This window comes from Lampetra planeri, chromosome 4 (assembly GCF_965212315.1).
Source record: "Lampetra planeri chromosome 4, kcLamPlan1.2.h2, whole genome shotgun sequence".
Lineage (NCBI taxonomy): Eukaryota > Metazoa > Chordata > Hyperoartia > Petromyzontiformes > Petromyzontidae > Lampetra > Lampetra planeri.
The window spans coordinates 30964056-30980258 of record NC_136110.1 but is presented as its reverse complement, the minus strand read 5'-3'; the positions used below and the strand labels follow the sequence as shown (position 1 = coordinate 30980258).

The 16203-nt window shown below is 45.4% G+C and overlaps 1 protein-coding gene across 3 annotated transcripts in view; it reads left to right on the top strand.

Annotated features, from left to right (window-relative positions):
• LOC144717930 (regulator of telomere elongation helicase 1-like) overlaps positions 1-11143 on the top strand; it is a 62901-nt gene extending 51758 nt beyond the window's left edge. Inside the window, exons 29-36 of one of the 3 annotated variants that reach the window (XM_078593739.1) lie at positions 299-451; positions 953-1183; positions 2582-2779; positions 6680-6820; positions 8030-8344; positions 9290-9390; positions 10656-10815; positions 11053-11143. In XM_078593739.1, coding sequence (XP_078449865.1) covers positions 299-451; positions 953-1183; positions 2582-2779; positions 6680-6820; positions 8030-8344; positions 9290-9390; positions 10656-10772 — 1256 coding nt within the window. In that variant the 3' untranslated portion in view covers positions 10773-10815; positions 11053-11143. Of the gene's footprint in view, positions 1-298; positions 452-952; positions 1184-2581; positions 2780-6679; positions 6821-8029; positions 8345-9289; positions 10071-10655; positions 10816-11052 lie in introns of those variants that run through there. The other 2 variants (XR_013585162.1, XM_078593740.1) reach the window with 2 other exon arrangements.
• The last annotated feature ends 5060 nt before the right edge of the window (positions 11144-16203 follow it).

The window sequence follows — 16203 nt, the reverse complement described above, 5'->3', positions numbered from 1 at the left end:
GAGCTCTCTCCGAGCTTACATTTATCTACGTGGCTTTACCAAAAAACCCAAAGAATACAAAAAGCAGTTCTAAAGAAATGAGTTTTCAATCTGGATGATTTACAAGTGCATAGCTCCAGCGACTTCCTAATATCGGAAGGAAGAGCGTTCCAGACGGCCGCAGAAGCGCATCTGAAAGCGCGCAATGCGGTAACCATCTTAATTCGTAGGCCAGCCGTAAGCCGCTGCCGCGAGGATGACCAAAATTCCCGTGACGGTTTATGGCCGTGTCCCCCTTCCTTCCACCACACCACGGCAGAGTTTTACATCTTCGTCCGGCCGCATCACAAGAAGGCATTTGACGAGACTTGCCGGAGCCTGACGGGCGAGGGCTGCGGCTACGTGGCGGAGCACAGCCTGACCCGCGAGCAGCGCACGGAACTCCTCCAGCAGAACAACGCAGCACAGTCAGGTTTGTTGTCGTTTCAGCGTTCCGATTTGTCGTTGTTGTAACGTTCTGATTTGTCGTTCTAATCTCGACTATGATCACTGTTTCATTGCTTTCATGGCTTTATTTTGGTGATTTCGAAAAGTTTTTTGGTTTGGCCATGTTTGGTTGTTGTAGTATGGAGTTAGACTGATGGCCTTAATCTAAGTTGTCTTGTGGTTGTTGTTGGTTGTTTGACTTGCATCCCACTGGGATTTATGCACACAGCGTTGGTGTACGGTGTTTTTTCTGCTATATTTTGCTGTCTTTTCTTGGATTTTCTGTTAGCACTTAGTTACATAGTCACTTTAAGATGTTTTCTTGTTCATGTTTTTTGTTTGTTGTGGTTGCACCCGATTGAAGAGCCGAATGGCTCACAGGGTTATACCTAATAAATGAACTTGAACTTTTCGGCAAGATGTGGTGCTCATGTCTCCTCCCTGCAAGTGGTCTCAAAGTGTGTTGCCACAATCCCTTCGGGCACAGGAGGCCAGACCAAAAGGAAGCTCAGTCCAGAGGATGGAAGCGCACGCGGGAACCCCAAGTCGAAGCTCGGCTGCTCGTCGGCGATCTCTGCCGAGAGCTCCGCGCAGGAGTTGGACAGCAGCACCCACCTGAACAAGGGCGCCGGCCACCTGAGGCCGCTGGAGCAAGCGTCGACCTCGTGCGCCGTCGCGGCTGTGCCCGAGAAACCCACGCCGCAACTCGCCAAGCAACGTGAGGCTGCTCTCCCCCCCCCACCTCCCCGTCCCCTCCACCTTCCGGCCTCTTGTCGCTCGCTATCCTGACACTCCCCACCTGAGCGCAGCAGCACCCGCCGCCCCCACTCCAGCCCTCCGGCGCAGTCGTTTCACGAGATACTTGTCGGCGGTTTCTCAGCACATTTCGCAGGCGGGCGCGACGTTGAGAGTGTCTCGTAAAGAGGCGTTGGCGAACGTGCGTTCGTGATCGCTCGGGGATGTCGCTTACTAATGGAGCGTGGGAATACTGCTGGGAGGTTTACTTTAGTGGGCAGATAATGGATCATCGCTTCAACTCGCTTCTTATTACGCATGATGAACGAATACAGCCCATTTGTCATTTCACGGTTGGGTTAGGGACTTCGAACACTGTGCGGGTCATAGAGCGTATATGACTATAATTATCCAAGCTGGTCAGCTTGGGTTGGTGAAGGCAAAGTTGCATAAATGATGAACGCATACAGCCCATTTGTCATTTCACGGTTGGGTTAGGGACTTCAAACACTGTGCGGGTCGTAGAGCTTATATGACTATAATTATCCAAGCTGGTCAGCTTGGGTTGGTGAAGGCAAAGTTGCATAAATGTTAGTGTAGTACAATACAACAATGTATATGCTGCATTGGTCATCTGCTGACAATGTAGCCCTGCACAATTCTACAACTCCTGTTGCATGCATGGTGATTGCCCATCCATGCACTATCTACTGTCAATCCTGCTTAGCTTGTGATATTTACAAAGATTGGGGGCATTCTGCGTGAGTTGGTCCTGGGGGGTGCATATGATGTTTGAAATATGTGTTGAATCGTGTGTGTGTATGTATTCATGGAAACCTTTCAGGTTCTTGGACACCCTTCAGCCAGTTTAGGTTCTACATGAACCATAATGGCGAAAAAAATCTATTCTGGAATGAAATTGTCACTAAATCTTGGCAATTTTCTGCATTGTGTGGGGCGCATTTTTAGAATCCTTTTGCTTTTTTTTCACGGCCCTCTGTCGATCCACTGCTGGATAAAGTTCTTCTGCACATTGATGATGATGATGGGTGTTATTTTTCCATACTTCACCACTCGGGTCAGCGCAGGTGAAGACCAGGTCTGTCGGGGAGGACGGCTGCTTGCGTTGTGGCCGAAACGTCGTGAGAATTATTTTATTATGTTTTATTTTTATTATTTTATTACGTCCCTTCTACGTGACTTTACCGAAAGAACCAAGAAGATGAATCCCTGCTGCAGTCACGAAAGCTTTAAATAGAATAGGTAACTTTTTTTCCCCACTCGCGGTTATTCCTGAGCACCCAACCCCGATGCCGCACGCTCCGGTCCCACGTTCGTCCTCTGCGTGCTCGCGTATTTTCTGCCGCTGCCGCTCGTGCAGGCGACGTGGAGCAGCAGCGCTGCAGGAAAGCGTGCGCGCAGTACGTGGATGAGGTGCGGATCTTGCTCGGCGCTGGGGAGTTTGACCGCTTCTTCGGCGCCCTCAAGGACTACCGATCAAGCGGCGACTTCCAGGCCATGGTGTCCGCGCTGGCCGCCCTCTTCCTGGAGGATCCTACCCACGCGATGCTGCTGCGGAGTAAGCGCTGAAACCTTCCATCTTACATTAACATGCTAGTTTCCCACATTAACATCACTCGCCCTGCCCACTTCGTTTATGACCCTAGGACTACACCCTATACAAACAGTCTGCATTCAGAAGATTTCGTCCTCTTTCCTCCTGATGACGATCGCTTGTGTTGTGATCGAAACGTCGTAGTTTTTTGTTATTTTCTTTGAACCTATCTACGTGACTTTACCGAAAGACCCAAAGAATATGAATTCCTGCAGTCACGAAAGCTTTAAGTCAAGATTCTTCGCATTGTACACGTGTTTGTTTTGTACCACGTACAGCCCTTTTGTCAGTTCACCGCCGAATGAAGAGGGCCTTTCCATGCCACGTGGGTCCTTTATTTTCATGATACTTCACCACCCTGGATCGGTGTGGGTTGTTGAAGGCAGGGAGCACAGATGCGGAAGCATAGTACAGTACAACTGTGCATTTTGCTTAGCTTGTGCAATCTGATGAGATCAGGTGCATTCCAAGAGATCAGGTCATCGATTAAACGTTCAAGTTAGGCAGTAACAATTTACTCTACCCCACAGTTCGCTTAATTGTTGCGATTGGGGTTCAATCTGATTTTTTAATCTGTAAAAAAAAATTCTACTGATTCGTTTGTATTTTCAGTTTTGTGTGTTCTGTCCTATAATGTTTTTTTTTGGTTTCCATTCACGTATTTGTGTATTATTTGTAAAGAATAACTTCTTACAGGCACTGTTCAATGAATGTATTGCAATGGTAAGAATGGTTTTCATGAATGATGAACCGACAACTCACTGGCCCAGTGTGTGAAAATGAATTGAGTATAATAATTAAATGTGTTCCATTGTTCACAATGCACGCATCAAATCATGCACATACAAACCGATGATAATAATAATTATGTAATAATTATTTACGGGTGTGAAAATGTTCTTCGATTGGCGGAACAAATGATAGAACAGATCCAACATAACAAACACGACACGGTGCAAAAAATAAATAGAATGGCTTTTTTATTCCAATCATGTGACCCAACTTTGTTATAATTCACCCAATGGTGGGGGCATGAATTGTTAAATGCTTGTCGATCGTGTGACCTGTTACCATTCACACGCATGTGATGCCTTGGCCACCTTTCCCCTGGCTGACCGTCGCACCCTGAGGCAATTATATGGACTTTGTTAACGTCGATTGTTTAGATTTGTCATCGTTGATTTCCAAAACATTTCGTGAATTCACACTTCAAGGGAATGGTTTGTTGTTTCGGATTTAAAAACAGACTTGTCGAGAGGTACAATCGTGTATTCTCGAGTTACTGTCGTAGTGGGCTTGAGATTTCGCGTGTTTGGTTTCATCAGAAGAGGTTTACAATCGAGGCATTTCAGCGGTGTAATTTATTCTCAGTTTGTTTTACTACTAGCGTTATCTGTTGTGTGTGAGTACAGGGTCATATTTACTTTGAGGCATGTGTGCCATTCCTGAGAACGGGGCAAAATTGCAAGCACTATTATACTCTGGTGACATGCTTGTGAAAGAGCTAATGGATATAGGCTGAGTAATCTCATCAATCGCATTACTCGTGAAGTGAGAAATCCCTATTCTCTAAAAGGTGGATGTTTTTGCTTCCTAATTGAAATTATGTATTCCCTCATTCCTTATGAGAGGAACAATGCTGACCCAATGATACACATCATCGTGAATGATTGATTGGCCATTTCACTGGGATCCCATTAGCATCACCTTGGCCTTCTCAGTGTCCACTTTAGGAATCGCTGCTCCGTGCACACGTCTAGTCGGGGGCATTTTTACATTTTAATTTACCCAATTTTAACTGTAGAAATCTCTTAACTCATCCAGACTTAACATATCTGAAAGCTTTTGTACGTTTACACCAAAAAATATATATTTTTGCAATATTTTCTGATAGCAAAAATGTTGTATAAATTACAAATGTCGCGTGTATGTATAAAATATTCTACCCACACCGCATCAATCATTAGTAGGGTTAGGTTTCTCTTCTGTCTGATAGTGGAACCACTCAACTGTCACATGGGATGTAATACAATCCCTTGGGGGCATACTATACATGCATTTAGGTTTAAAGGCTAACAAAACAAACAGCGTACAAACAGATGGGCAGTGATTTCTTGGTTTGCCTTTTTCAATTAATATCAACGTATCTAACAAGCTTTTATGTGAACAAAAGAGATTAACTCACATTTATTTTGCGAGCAATGACCGAAATGAGTCCATATAAATAATCATGCATGTGGTCACGGTCAAGTTGTTCTTTGGGGAGCGGTAGTGTAGCGGTTAGTGCGCTGCGCTCCGAACCTGGTGACCCAAGTTCGATTCTCGCTCAGGGCCAACAGCAGTGACGATTATCGGAACCAGTTCTGGGCCCCCCTCCCCCCGAGGTCAACTCAGCCTCAAATGAGTACCTGGTGCGGTGCGTAAAAACATCGCCACTGGGGAGACAAAGGCGGTTGGGCATGGTGCTAGACACCCACCCCCTCGTGTGTCGTTCTGGCTTTCATAGGTGCTCGCTAACAGCACTTGCCCCAACAGTCTGTTAAGGCTAAACGGGGATCTTTGTCTTTTGTTTTTGTTGTTCTGTGATGAAGGCCCTCGACACTCGTGAGTTTAAATCCTGCATGGGGGTTGACTCATCCCCAGATATTTGTCGGGTTTATAAGATACCAAAAAGTAATAATTCCATTTATTTATCCAGGAAAGCCTCATTGATTCGCACACATATTTGTCAGGAGGGTTCGTCTTGGAATGTTTGGCCAATTCCACCCATTTAGTGTTTGGTTTGTGGGGGGAAACCGGAGTAGCTGGAGAAAACTCGCATGTATGCGAGAGGTTTAACACTCACAGGCTCGTACAGATGAATTCAAGAATTAATATTTTGTACTGCCATCTCCATTGCGGACATTTAGGAAATGTGCAACTTTTTCCTCCAAAGTGCTGGATTGGAGGCACGGCCATAACCCAACAGCACACCACTCTTTGTCGGAAGTCTTGCGCTGGCTAATAACAGAGCACATCGTTGCCTCATGCTCATTTGAGCAAGGGGGCAGTTGCCACATTGCCCATGACTTTTGGGAAGCAAGCCAGGCATGTTTGCAAACTAGGCGATTGCCACCTGGAGTTTCACAGTAAGCCTTACAGCGCGAAACCAGCACCAACTGGGCTCTTAGCCTGTCTGCCCTGGGAACCAATTGTGGATGTGATGGAATCGTCACGGATATGAGATATGCAGTCAAGCATTCCTTGCTGAGGTCAAGAGAAGCTGCACTAAATGAATGGATAATAGTATTGTGATAGCATAGCCTAACAAAAACATGTGTTTTTTTTACCATCTTGTCTCTCCTGCCATGGGAGGGGGGGTCAGGGGGGAGGGAGCAGGAGGGGTAGAACCCATGAACTGACTCGTGAAGCGTCGAGGAGCATGAACCATCACGCGAACTCGGTCATCCTCGCAGTGGCCTTTAGCTCGCCATCGAACAAAGATGGTCACTGCGCACTTTCAGATGCGCTTCTGCGGCCATCTGGAACGCTCCTCCCTCCGATGTTATCTAGATTGAAAGCTCATTTCTTTCAAACTGCTTTTTGTGTTTAGTTTGTCGTCCTTTCCCCGCACCTCCCATTAGCACGGTTGGCTACGTACGGTGTGAAAGAAGTTCAACATGCATACAATAAAGCTGTGCGAAGGGCAAGAGCTGAGCTGTGCGGGGCCGCACCTGGGCCAACGAGCCTTATTTGTCTCGCATTCATGGGCGAGCATAGCATCGCACGTCATAAACGTACGTTCTCAGCACTGCTTTGAATAGCCGTGCGTTTTCCACCGAGTAAACGACGACCTTATCTGTGCCCCAACCGTGCGTGCGGCAGAGTTCTCGGTGTTCATCCTCCAGCAGCATCGGGAGAAGTTTGAGGGAGTGTGCCGTGACCTTACGGGCGAAGGCTGCGACTGGAGCCACAGCCAGGCAAAGAAGGCTCGGTCAGATGGAGTTGGTGCCCCGGCCTCCACAGGTAAGGCATTGACTGGCCTGCCCACCCTGTCACGAGTAAAGGCATGGGATGGCAATCCTTGACAGTCTGTGATGATAAAAAAAATTCACCTTGCTGATTCTTATGGTGCATGGGCTGTGTAGACCTGTTAACAAAAACGTGAAATAGAAAGGTGTGGCCCCGCAGTGACTTGCTCATGCCACTGCTGATAGAAGGGCCTCTCACGAGAGGATGATCTCGAGTTCCCCTCTGGGAGGATGTTTGGGCTGCTCTTGAACGCTGGGCAGGTGTTTTGGAAGAGCTCGGTGGACCCACAGTTGATCCCACCACACCCGAACCAGCTGATCAACTTAACTGGTGGCTTAAGAAAGCGGTCCAATTGTCTCTTCGCCCCTTTGCACGTCCCGTGTGTAAACCATTACACCACAGCAGCTTCCCCCCCCCCTCCATACATCCATGTGTGGATATAAAAGTATTGATTCTTATACACGACGTCTGATGCATGAGCTTAAGAATCAACAATTGACTGATGAATTGATGCTTAATTACAGCCGTCCTGTATTTAGCTGCTGTGAGAAAAGAGCCAGCATTTCCACAGTGGGGCAGCTAAGGTCTTATTTTCAAAAAATAAGAAAGTGTATGCCTTTGTTAACAAATGTTTTTACTGTTGAAATTACACGTCACACATTAAAACATGTTTTTCAAGTGCCTTATCCCGTCCCCTCAGATAAGATAGTCCAATCCCCTCAGCTGCAGTGTGCCTCCTCAACAATGCTTCTTTTTGTTTTACTTAACATGTGTGCCCTCACCGTATCTCCCTGCCCCCCCACTCTTCCCCCCCACCTCCCACATGGAGCCAGAGGTCATGTGCTGTGTAGATGGGGACGTCGCTAGATCGTGACAACATGAACATCTGGTTCAATGCAGCAATGTTATGATAAGTGTTTCCGCTCTTTAGCTCCTCATATCAATGTGTGTAATGCCTTGGTGTTACAATGTTGGAGCACTTACTAACTTGTTATGAGAACATTATTTAAGAATGGGTAAGCATAATTTTATTCTCAGTAATGTTATATATTTTTTTGCTACAACCGCGAGTGATATGTCTAGTAGTTATAGCACTAGCAGTTAAATATTTGAAGTCTTTCAAATCGTCGTGGCTCTGTTTTATTCGTTTAGAAATTAGTGCGTGACTAAAATCTGACGTTTTTGAGTCATTCCCCTTTCCAGCGTCTCAGAATGCTGGGAAAAGGGACACCATTTCAGGTCAGAGCAAGATTTCGTCGTTCTTCGGCGGACCCGACAGGAAGGCCGAGGCTCTGGGGTCGAACCGCGGGGCGGCACAAACGCAGGGTGGCGGCAACGAGCAGCCAGGCTCATCCGCCCAGTCTGGCCTCACAGTGCAGCAGCAGCAGCAGCAGAGCAGCAGTGCAGCTCGAACTGCAGATGTCAAAAGCGGTGCGAAGCAAGCGGGCCACCCTGTTGCAAAGGGTTTGGACTCACAAATCAAATTTCTGCAGAACTATGAGGATCATTATCATGAGAGTGAGTGCCTTTGAACAGTTTGAATAAACGTTGTGTGTTTTTATGCAGTTACTGCATTGTTTTTTTCATGGTCCAGTAATGTACACGCAGCAACGCAAAAGCAAAATTCAGTTTTCTATGTTTTATGTTTTTATCACTGAATGTCATTTGTAACACATAGGAAGGCATGAATGCTTTGGAACAATACTACTTTTATATTGCAAATATCACGCTGAAAGTTCCGAATAAAAGAACACAGCGTCATTGACATCCTTAAAGGATTCGTTTCTAAAGTCCAATTTCTTCAGCACACGTTTAAAAAAAGAATCCCAAATTTATAGCGATTGTGCTAACAGTGTCATATCACAGGACGAAGAAGAAGCATCCATATGGGGATCTCTTGCAGAACATTGCAACTCTTTATGTTGAGTTCTCTTCAAGTGACGTCTGGTTCGCACATTTGGGAGCAGCGCTTTGCCAATTGTTGTCCTGCAACTGGGACAAATGTTTGCCATATGATAGTGAAACATTTTTTTTTTCTTCTCAGAGCTGGAAATGTAGCCACATTGAGTATAGAACCAAACGTAATCTGATTCGCTTTTTTTCGTGCCGTCATTGGTGATCAGGCTGAGACCATCACCTTGGGACACTTTGAACCTGGTTTCATCGCTGGCGTTTGCCTGGAGTTGAACCCATGTTCTCAACAGCGCCCGCTCAGTGTGCAGACCTCTGAGCCGCCCAGCCAATTGGCAGACCAACACGTTATTATTCTGCAGAGGGTTTTAACGGCAATCTGTTTATCACACAATGTAATGTTCGTAAGATCCTTCAATGAAATTTAGACTCTTAACAATTGCGAGTGGTTTCACTTTATATTTAGCGTATATATCTTTGTTTTTACGCTTTCGAAGTGATTGCATCGTTTGTGACGGTCGTGATTCGCCTTGTCTGTGTGTCCGTCGCTAGGGACCAAGTGTGGGATGTGCAAATTAAAGGCATCGGCATACTTAGCGTGCCCATCGTGCAGTGTCGTCGGCTGTGCTCGATGCTGGCGGTTGTGGTGCAAGGTTAGATGACCTGACAATTCATTATTTTGTCTTTGGAGGGGAAGCCTTAGCCGACTTCTTGAGGAACACATGGTAGCGATTTTGAAGTTGGGGAGCAAGTAGTCGTGGAGACCCCCCACTGAGTAGCCAATGAGGTCCATGAAAGTTACTAATCGAGGGGAAACAGCATTTGGCCTGCCACTACTCCCCTGTCCAAAAGTTGTTGGGGCTGTTGCACACTCTCCACCACCTCCGTTCATTCGCCAATGTGAGTCTAAAACGTGTTTCTGAGTGTTACTGCTTTTTGGGGGTATTAGGCCAATTCCTTCCTGGGGGAGGAAAGCACAGCACCTGGCTAAAACGTACTCATTTGTGGATAACAATGATACATCCATATCGGTTAACATGATGCTTGGTACAGTGCCTTTTGCAGGACATGGTGTAGCCCTGAAATTTAAAGTCTCGTGTACATGATGTCTGCGTGATCTCCTAAACCACATCACGAACACACGAGAATGCAGAGGTGCTAAATAACTAAGTCGGATAACTCCATGTGAGGGATAATGTATCTCTTTAGCAGACGATATCTGGGGAATTACGCATTGGCTGTGGTGTTAAAAACTATTTGTGTTACTTTAATTGCATTAAAACCGTGTCCATATATGATACAATGTGCTCCTGGGTGCCTTTAAAGTATAAAACTGCATAGTATTCACATTTAATTTGTATGTGTATATATAAGTAATACAAATTTTGTCCCGTTTTAAGCATGTTTTTTTAAAGCATGTCACTTCAGGAATAATTTAAGGTCAAACTGAAATGTCAGTCGCTCTTCGTGTGACAGTAAGACGTGTGGGCGTTGTAATTTTTTGATGGCTGCCATCCACAGGATGAAAGTCATCGCAGGTGATAAGTGGGGAGACACCTAAAAGTAATATAATTGTCAGGTTTTTTTATCGACGTCACAGCCACACGCAGCCTCGCATGCATACGTATATACGTACATACGTACGTGGGTGCGTTGTGTGCGTGCGAGTGTGCGTAGGTTTTGATGCCGAGCAATGTGGTTCCTGCACCGTCGCTACTCACTGCGTCATAATTGCCTATGATATTGTAACAGGGTGCCACGCAACCCAATTCATTCCTGGGAGCTGTTAGTGAAGCGACCTGAAGAGCTTTCAAAATAATCGGTCACTTATTGGGGAGATGTTGACTTTTCCTTCATGTGCATGCTGGGAGGAGGCAACAACCCACGTGTTGATTTTCACTTTCTCTCCGTTTTACAGATATTAATTAAAGCGATGGTCATTCACCTCGGCAGCTCTTCGAGGTGTTTTCGAGTTCTTGTTGCTCAGATTCATGTCCGACGTTTCACTCCGCGTGCCGGAAGCTTCAGGAACTGACGCTCGGGGTGCTGGAAGACGCTCCGAGCACGTGTATCAAAATGTCAGACATAGCACCAAACAACTCGCAGTGTATCCAAAAAGAAAACGCATCGAGAGAGAGCTAGCACAACCGCGACCAACCTACACATCAGTGGCATTCACTGTAACAGAGCTATATTAAAGTCATCTCCATTGCATAATGTCGAATTTTTTGGTGATAGTACAATTCCAAAAAACAATGCAACAGCATTCTAATGGTTCTGCCGTATTTTTTTATTTTGCGTGTGGATGTGTGCAGCTGACCGGGACCTGCCCTGATTGCTCGGGAGGGATTAGGTGGAGAAATCTGCTCCCTTTCTTCCATATGTTTGAAGAGGAATGTGAAGACCTATAATGCGAAATCTGCGACCGTTATTAATTGGGAGATCATTTGTAGCTAAGAGTGTATTAAGGTCCTTCTAAGATCTTGGCTACGTGTCAGAGTTCCTCTTGTAAGAGCGAAGCGAATCACGAGTATGATTGAGGACATTGCAAGCTACATTATGGATCAAATCAGTGTTTTCCGTCACGTTTATCTCCGTTGCGTCTTGGGAATTTCCATGGTTGGTTACAATCACACCCGCTCTGACCTCACCGGCCGCTGTACGTGACACGGCTCAATAGTTTCCACCACGAGTACCGCGTTCGTGTTTATGGTGAAATCGAAAGTTCACGCCAATTACGTCTGTACATAGTTTCATGATGATTTTCTAATGTTTTGACCCCCCCCCTCCCCGTTCGGAGCAGTCGTCTGCTCTTATACATTGCCACCGACTCACAGTTACCTCGGCCTCATATTTTCTCTCTCGTCCCTCGTGTGTTCTTACAACGAGTTCCTCTCGGAGGGAGAATGTACCATTTTTCTCGGGCGACCTCTCCACTCTGTCAGAAAACGTGATTCTTTCGGGATGCCCCCTCTCCATTACAACTGCAAAAGGTGCCAAACTCGCGCCGATGGGGCCTGCGAGCGCGATTGGCCCCGCCGCATCGCGTGGCTGCGCGCACGCTCAATTGGAGAAGGGGGTGAAGAAGATACGACTTCTTTTTTACGTTTTCTGATGAGCTTTTCGGGTCGCACCGCGTGTCGTTCGGCACGATGTCCGACGTTTTAGCCGCACGTGCTGGGAGCTTGAAGCTCTGAGCACGTGGAGTAAAACATCGGATACCGCGTCGAACAGCACGAGATACAGCCCAGCCCGAGAAGACACATCTGAGCTGTAACAATGATCCAAAGTCCGTAACTTAGAGCGCATGCAGTTTATATCCCCTCAATTGTTTATTGTAGTAGCTTTAACTACGCTTGTATACACGTTCCCTTTTGACCAAATATGATGGCGTTGTTACACAAACCAACTTGCAATCAACTTCAATTGTTTGCTTTCTGGGCACGGTTCTGCCACGTGCGTTTATTTAAAGGAGGCTGGTTTTTCGAGAAAATTGTTATGTTTTATTTTGCATGCTTTGCTCATTGTTGTTTTTGTCATTGGATAGCCTTCTTATTTCAAGTTTCCACTAGAGTGTCGTGTATATAATGAATCCGATGTGTATGTGTGTGTACAGAATATATGTTGAGCTGCTATGTGTTCGGTTTTTTTGTGACAAGTGAAATAGAATGGTGGAATGTTTTTGTGGGAGTGATACTCGTGTTGCGCGATGACAAAGAAAACATCTCAGTCTGTGGACGTATGGAGTAAGAGCCCTTGGTTCAACTTGGCAGATGTCTGTCTACCCGAGGAAAATAATATAACACGCTGCCTGGCATGTTTATTTTTGACATTGTTATTGCCGTGACAGTAGAGCATCTCTATTCTTCTGTTATACATTGTCGAACAATACTACATAGTGACTCGTTCTAAGTTTTTCACTGCCATGTGTGAATCGCGTGACAATCATGAGCAGCGGCAACTACTTCTGCATGATGAAGATATTCCCATGCCATTGGCATCCCTTGCTCACACTCCTACAATGCTGCAATCCATCTGTACGTGTGTATGTTGGACTTATTTTGCACCGTACATAGCCAACCCTGATAATCGGAGGTGAACTTTTCTCATCGCTGGGTGAACTGATCTCATCACTGCACCTGCCTGATAGACTTCCTGGGTGCATTTTACTTTTTGGCTAACATTCCATCACCAGTCTTGCCAGCCTTCTATCAGCCATGTGTCCTGCCCAAGCACACGTGGTTTTTTTTCTGAACGTGCTTGTTTTCTGATTAGAATGTGCTGCTTCGTGTGAGTCGGTGTAATTCCAAGCCTTATTCATAACCAGGTGGAAGCTTAATGGGACGTATGAATGTAACTATGTTGAACATCTTTCGAACCGTACGTAGCCAACTGCTAATTGGATACGGGAGACACTTTGGGGTGCACATGGAATGTGTAGAATTAAGCAAAAGAATGCGGTTTTATTGCAAAAAAGTTCGGGAAAACATTTTAATAATATGCAAAATATGTTAAGATTATGGAAAATACCACTCTTAACCTTCAACTACCTTGATACGTTTTCACTGTCAAGTTTTATTTTAATATCGTGTATTAACCTTGTACTACAGCAACTGATATATAAACGTTTTAATGTATATCGTTTTTTTTCGAAAACATTTACATGCTATAAAAATAAATGTACTGTGGTTTTTTCAGGAATGAACCTATGTTTAAAACCTGTTCCGTGGAGAGTTGATTGTCGTGCCTTCAATGACCAAATCATCCGGAATGTGCCCGATCTTATCAGATTGCGTAAGCTCAGCAGGCTGTCATTGGTGTGTTTTGGGCAGCAGAGGAACCCGCAACTAAATCCATTCTGCGCTCCCCTACCCTTCACCAACCCGCATTGACCAGCGGTCGTGGATTCTTTGTCACGTGTCCCTTGTCGCTCTCAAGGTGTGGGATGGCCCTCATCCAGCAGTGGATCGAATCGGGCCGTACGTCTTCGGTCGTAGTGAATTGTGGTTGAGCTGCTGCCGTTACCAACACGGCACAAGAAGACCTTCATCGTATACAGGAGGGCGTGGTAGATTTTCTCCTGCTTTTCCGGGTTTTCTTCCATATTTAGAAACATGTTTTTAAGTATTTTACTGCCAAACATTTCCACGTGATAAGCTTTTGTGTTCAGGTTGCTTCTGAAAAAGATTCATACAGCTCGGTGGGACTTTCCTGGTAAAATAAAATAAAAAAAGAATTTTTAAAGCTTTCATGACTGCAGGGATTTATATTCTTGGTTCTTTCGGTAAAGTCACGTAGAAGGGAAGTAATAAAATAATAAAAATGAAACAATAAAATTCTCACGACGTTTCCATTGCAACACAAGCAATCATCACGTGTGAAACCCACATCAAGGAAATATTTTATTATTTTATTTTTATTATTTCCCTTCTACGTGACTTTACCGAAAGAACCAAGAACATAAAAATAGAAATGGTTTAGTAGTCTGTTGACAAAAGGGCTGTACATTTGATTGCGTTTGTTTTGAGTTGTGGCATGGATGCCTTCTACTGAAGACGGTAATGCTGATGAATCCGATAGTGGTTCCAACAGGTGTATGCACGCCCTTTTTGTGTTAATCTTCAGGCATCACTTGTGCCAGGCCCTGCACATACGTCACACACAAACAAAAGTTTGTATGCATGTGTTCTGGTAACACGCTGATCCAGAACATATTTTTTAAAATGTATATGTCGTACCTTGAGAGAGTCGAGACGAAATTAAAATAACGATTTATGGGTCTGTGGGTGGCCACTCCCTGCTATGACTCAAGAGAGAGGTCGCATTTTATGGTTTATTTCAACATTCACTCATTCATCTACCTTCATCCACTGCTAGATGAGAGCCACCCGTACAGATGTAACTGACGGTATGTGAATCAGCACATTTTTCCGAGTTTTTTGCATTTCAAGTATTGCAGGTAAAGATGACTTGGCAATTATAAGTGTTTTTTTTTCACACTAATCAAGAGATCGTGAATTACAAAAGACTTGCTCGAGATAAGTGAATGGGCTGAGAGGTCCAGTGCACCAAGCCAACAGCGACACTTCAGCCTTGCGACGTCGATGGCAGAATTGGACCAAAAATGGGAAAGACGAGGCGTAATAAAGTTACTTGTGATAATATTCGACGCATTTTCAAGCAGTGTTAATCAAGATAATGGAGTGTACAGGCGAGTGTGATTCAATTGCTTTATGAGCAGACATGCGATGGATAAATGTGGTGTGACACTTGCCCTTGACACATGGAAGTGAATATCGCAACTAAAATTTCCATGGGAGAGGATAAAATAGTTCGTCATAATTCCACTCACTTTTTTATTTGCATTTTACCTTAGAACCACAATCCTGGTGCTTTAAAACCCCCTGTTGTCGTGGAGCAAACCTCCGCCATATGAGCGCAAGACCTGTCAGAATGTATAACCTCAGGATCCGCATGACGATCGTGGAGTTGTCAATGGTGCGGAGCGATCTACTTGAGAGTAGCATTCCTTCTGCATGGTGACCCGATTGTGTCCGCTGACTGGTCGTTGCCGGGATGGCGTCTCGTGGTGCCGCGTGACTTATATGTCCCCTTTAACAATGCAAGAGAGCTGATCAATCGGTATGCTTGCCTCCGAGCTAGTTAACATGCAATTCACGGCTTCGGTTCCTGTTACGTCGCTTGGAATTGTTCTGCTTTGTGGAAGATGGTGCGTTGCCTCGTGTAAGGCGCGTGTTTAAAGATGTTATCGCTCTCGCCTGGTACGCAAGATGCCCACGAACATTTGTTCGACACTACTGTACGGTATCTTATTTCAAAGCTTCTTAAGTCTGCAATGTGCTTCATTTGCAATGCCATTGGGGCACCATGGTAGCGAAATGTTAACTACCTCGCCTGGTATACAGGAGGTCCATGGGTTCGATCCTGACCCTTCCCCATGGTAGGCGTGGATATTTCTCCGGCTTCTCCGGGTTTGCCCTCTAGATTTTAAAAAATGCTTTTAGATTCTTTGACTTCTATAAATTCCCACGAGATGATATAAGCCACTGTGATGAGCCATTGTGTGAGCAGGTCACCTCTGAAAAATAGCTCTCAGCTCAGTGGGCTTTACCTGGTAAAATAAAATATTTAATTCGAATATTTGGCCCGTGAATGCCATTGCGCAAGCCAAAAATGTCCAACTTTTAAGATTAACTCACCGCAAAGATTACTTTGATCACAAAATGTCACGAATTTCAATTGGCCGCACCTGTTGAAACAAAATGATATTGATGGATTTGCCTTCGGGAGCTTCACTGTCAGGCCCTTTCCCCGCACCGAACCCCCAAGAGCCATCCTAACCCCCTCCGGTCACCTCCCACATTTGCCCCCTCCTACCCCCTCCAACACCCCCACTACGTCTCTTGCATCACAGACGAGGGCAGGGACGCTCACTCCCGCCTCCC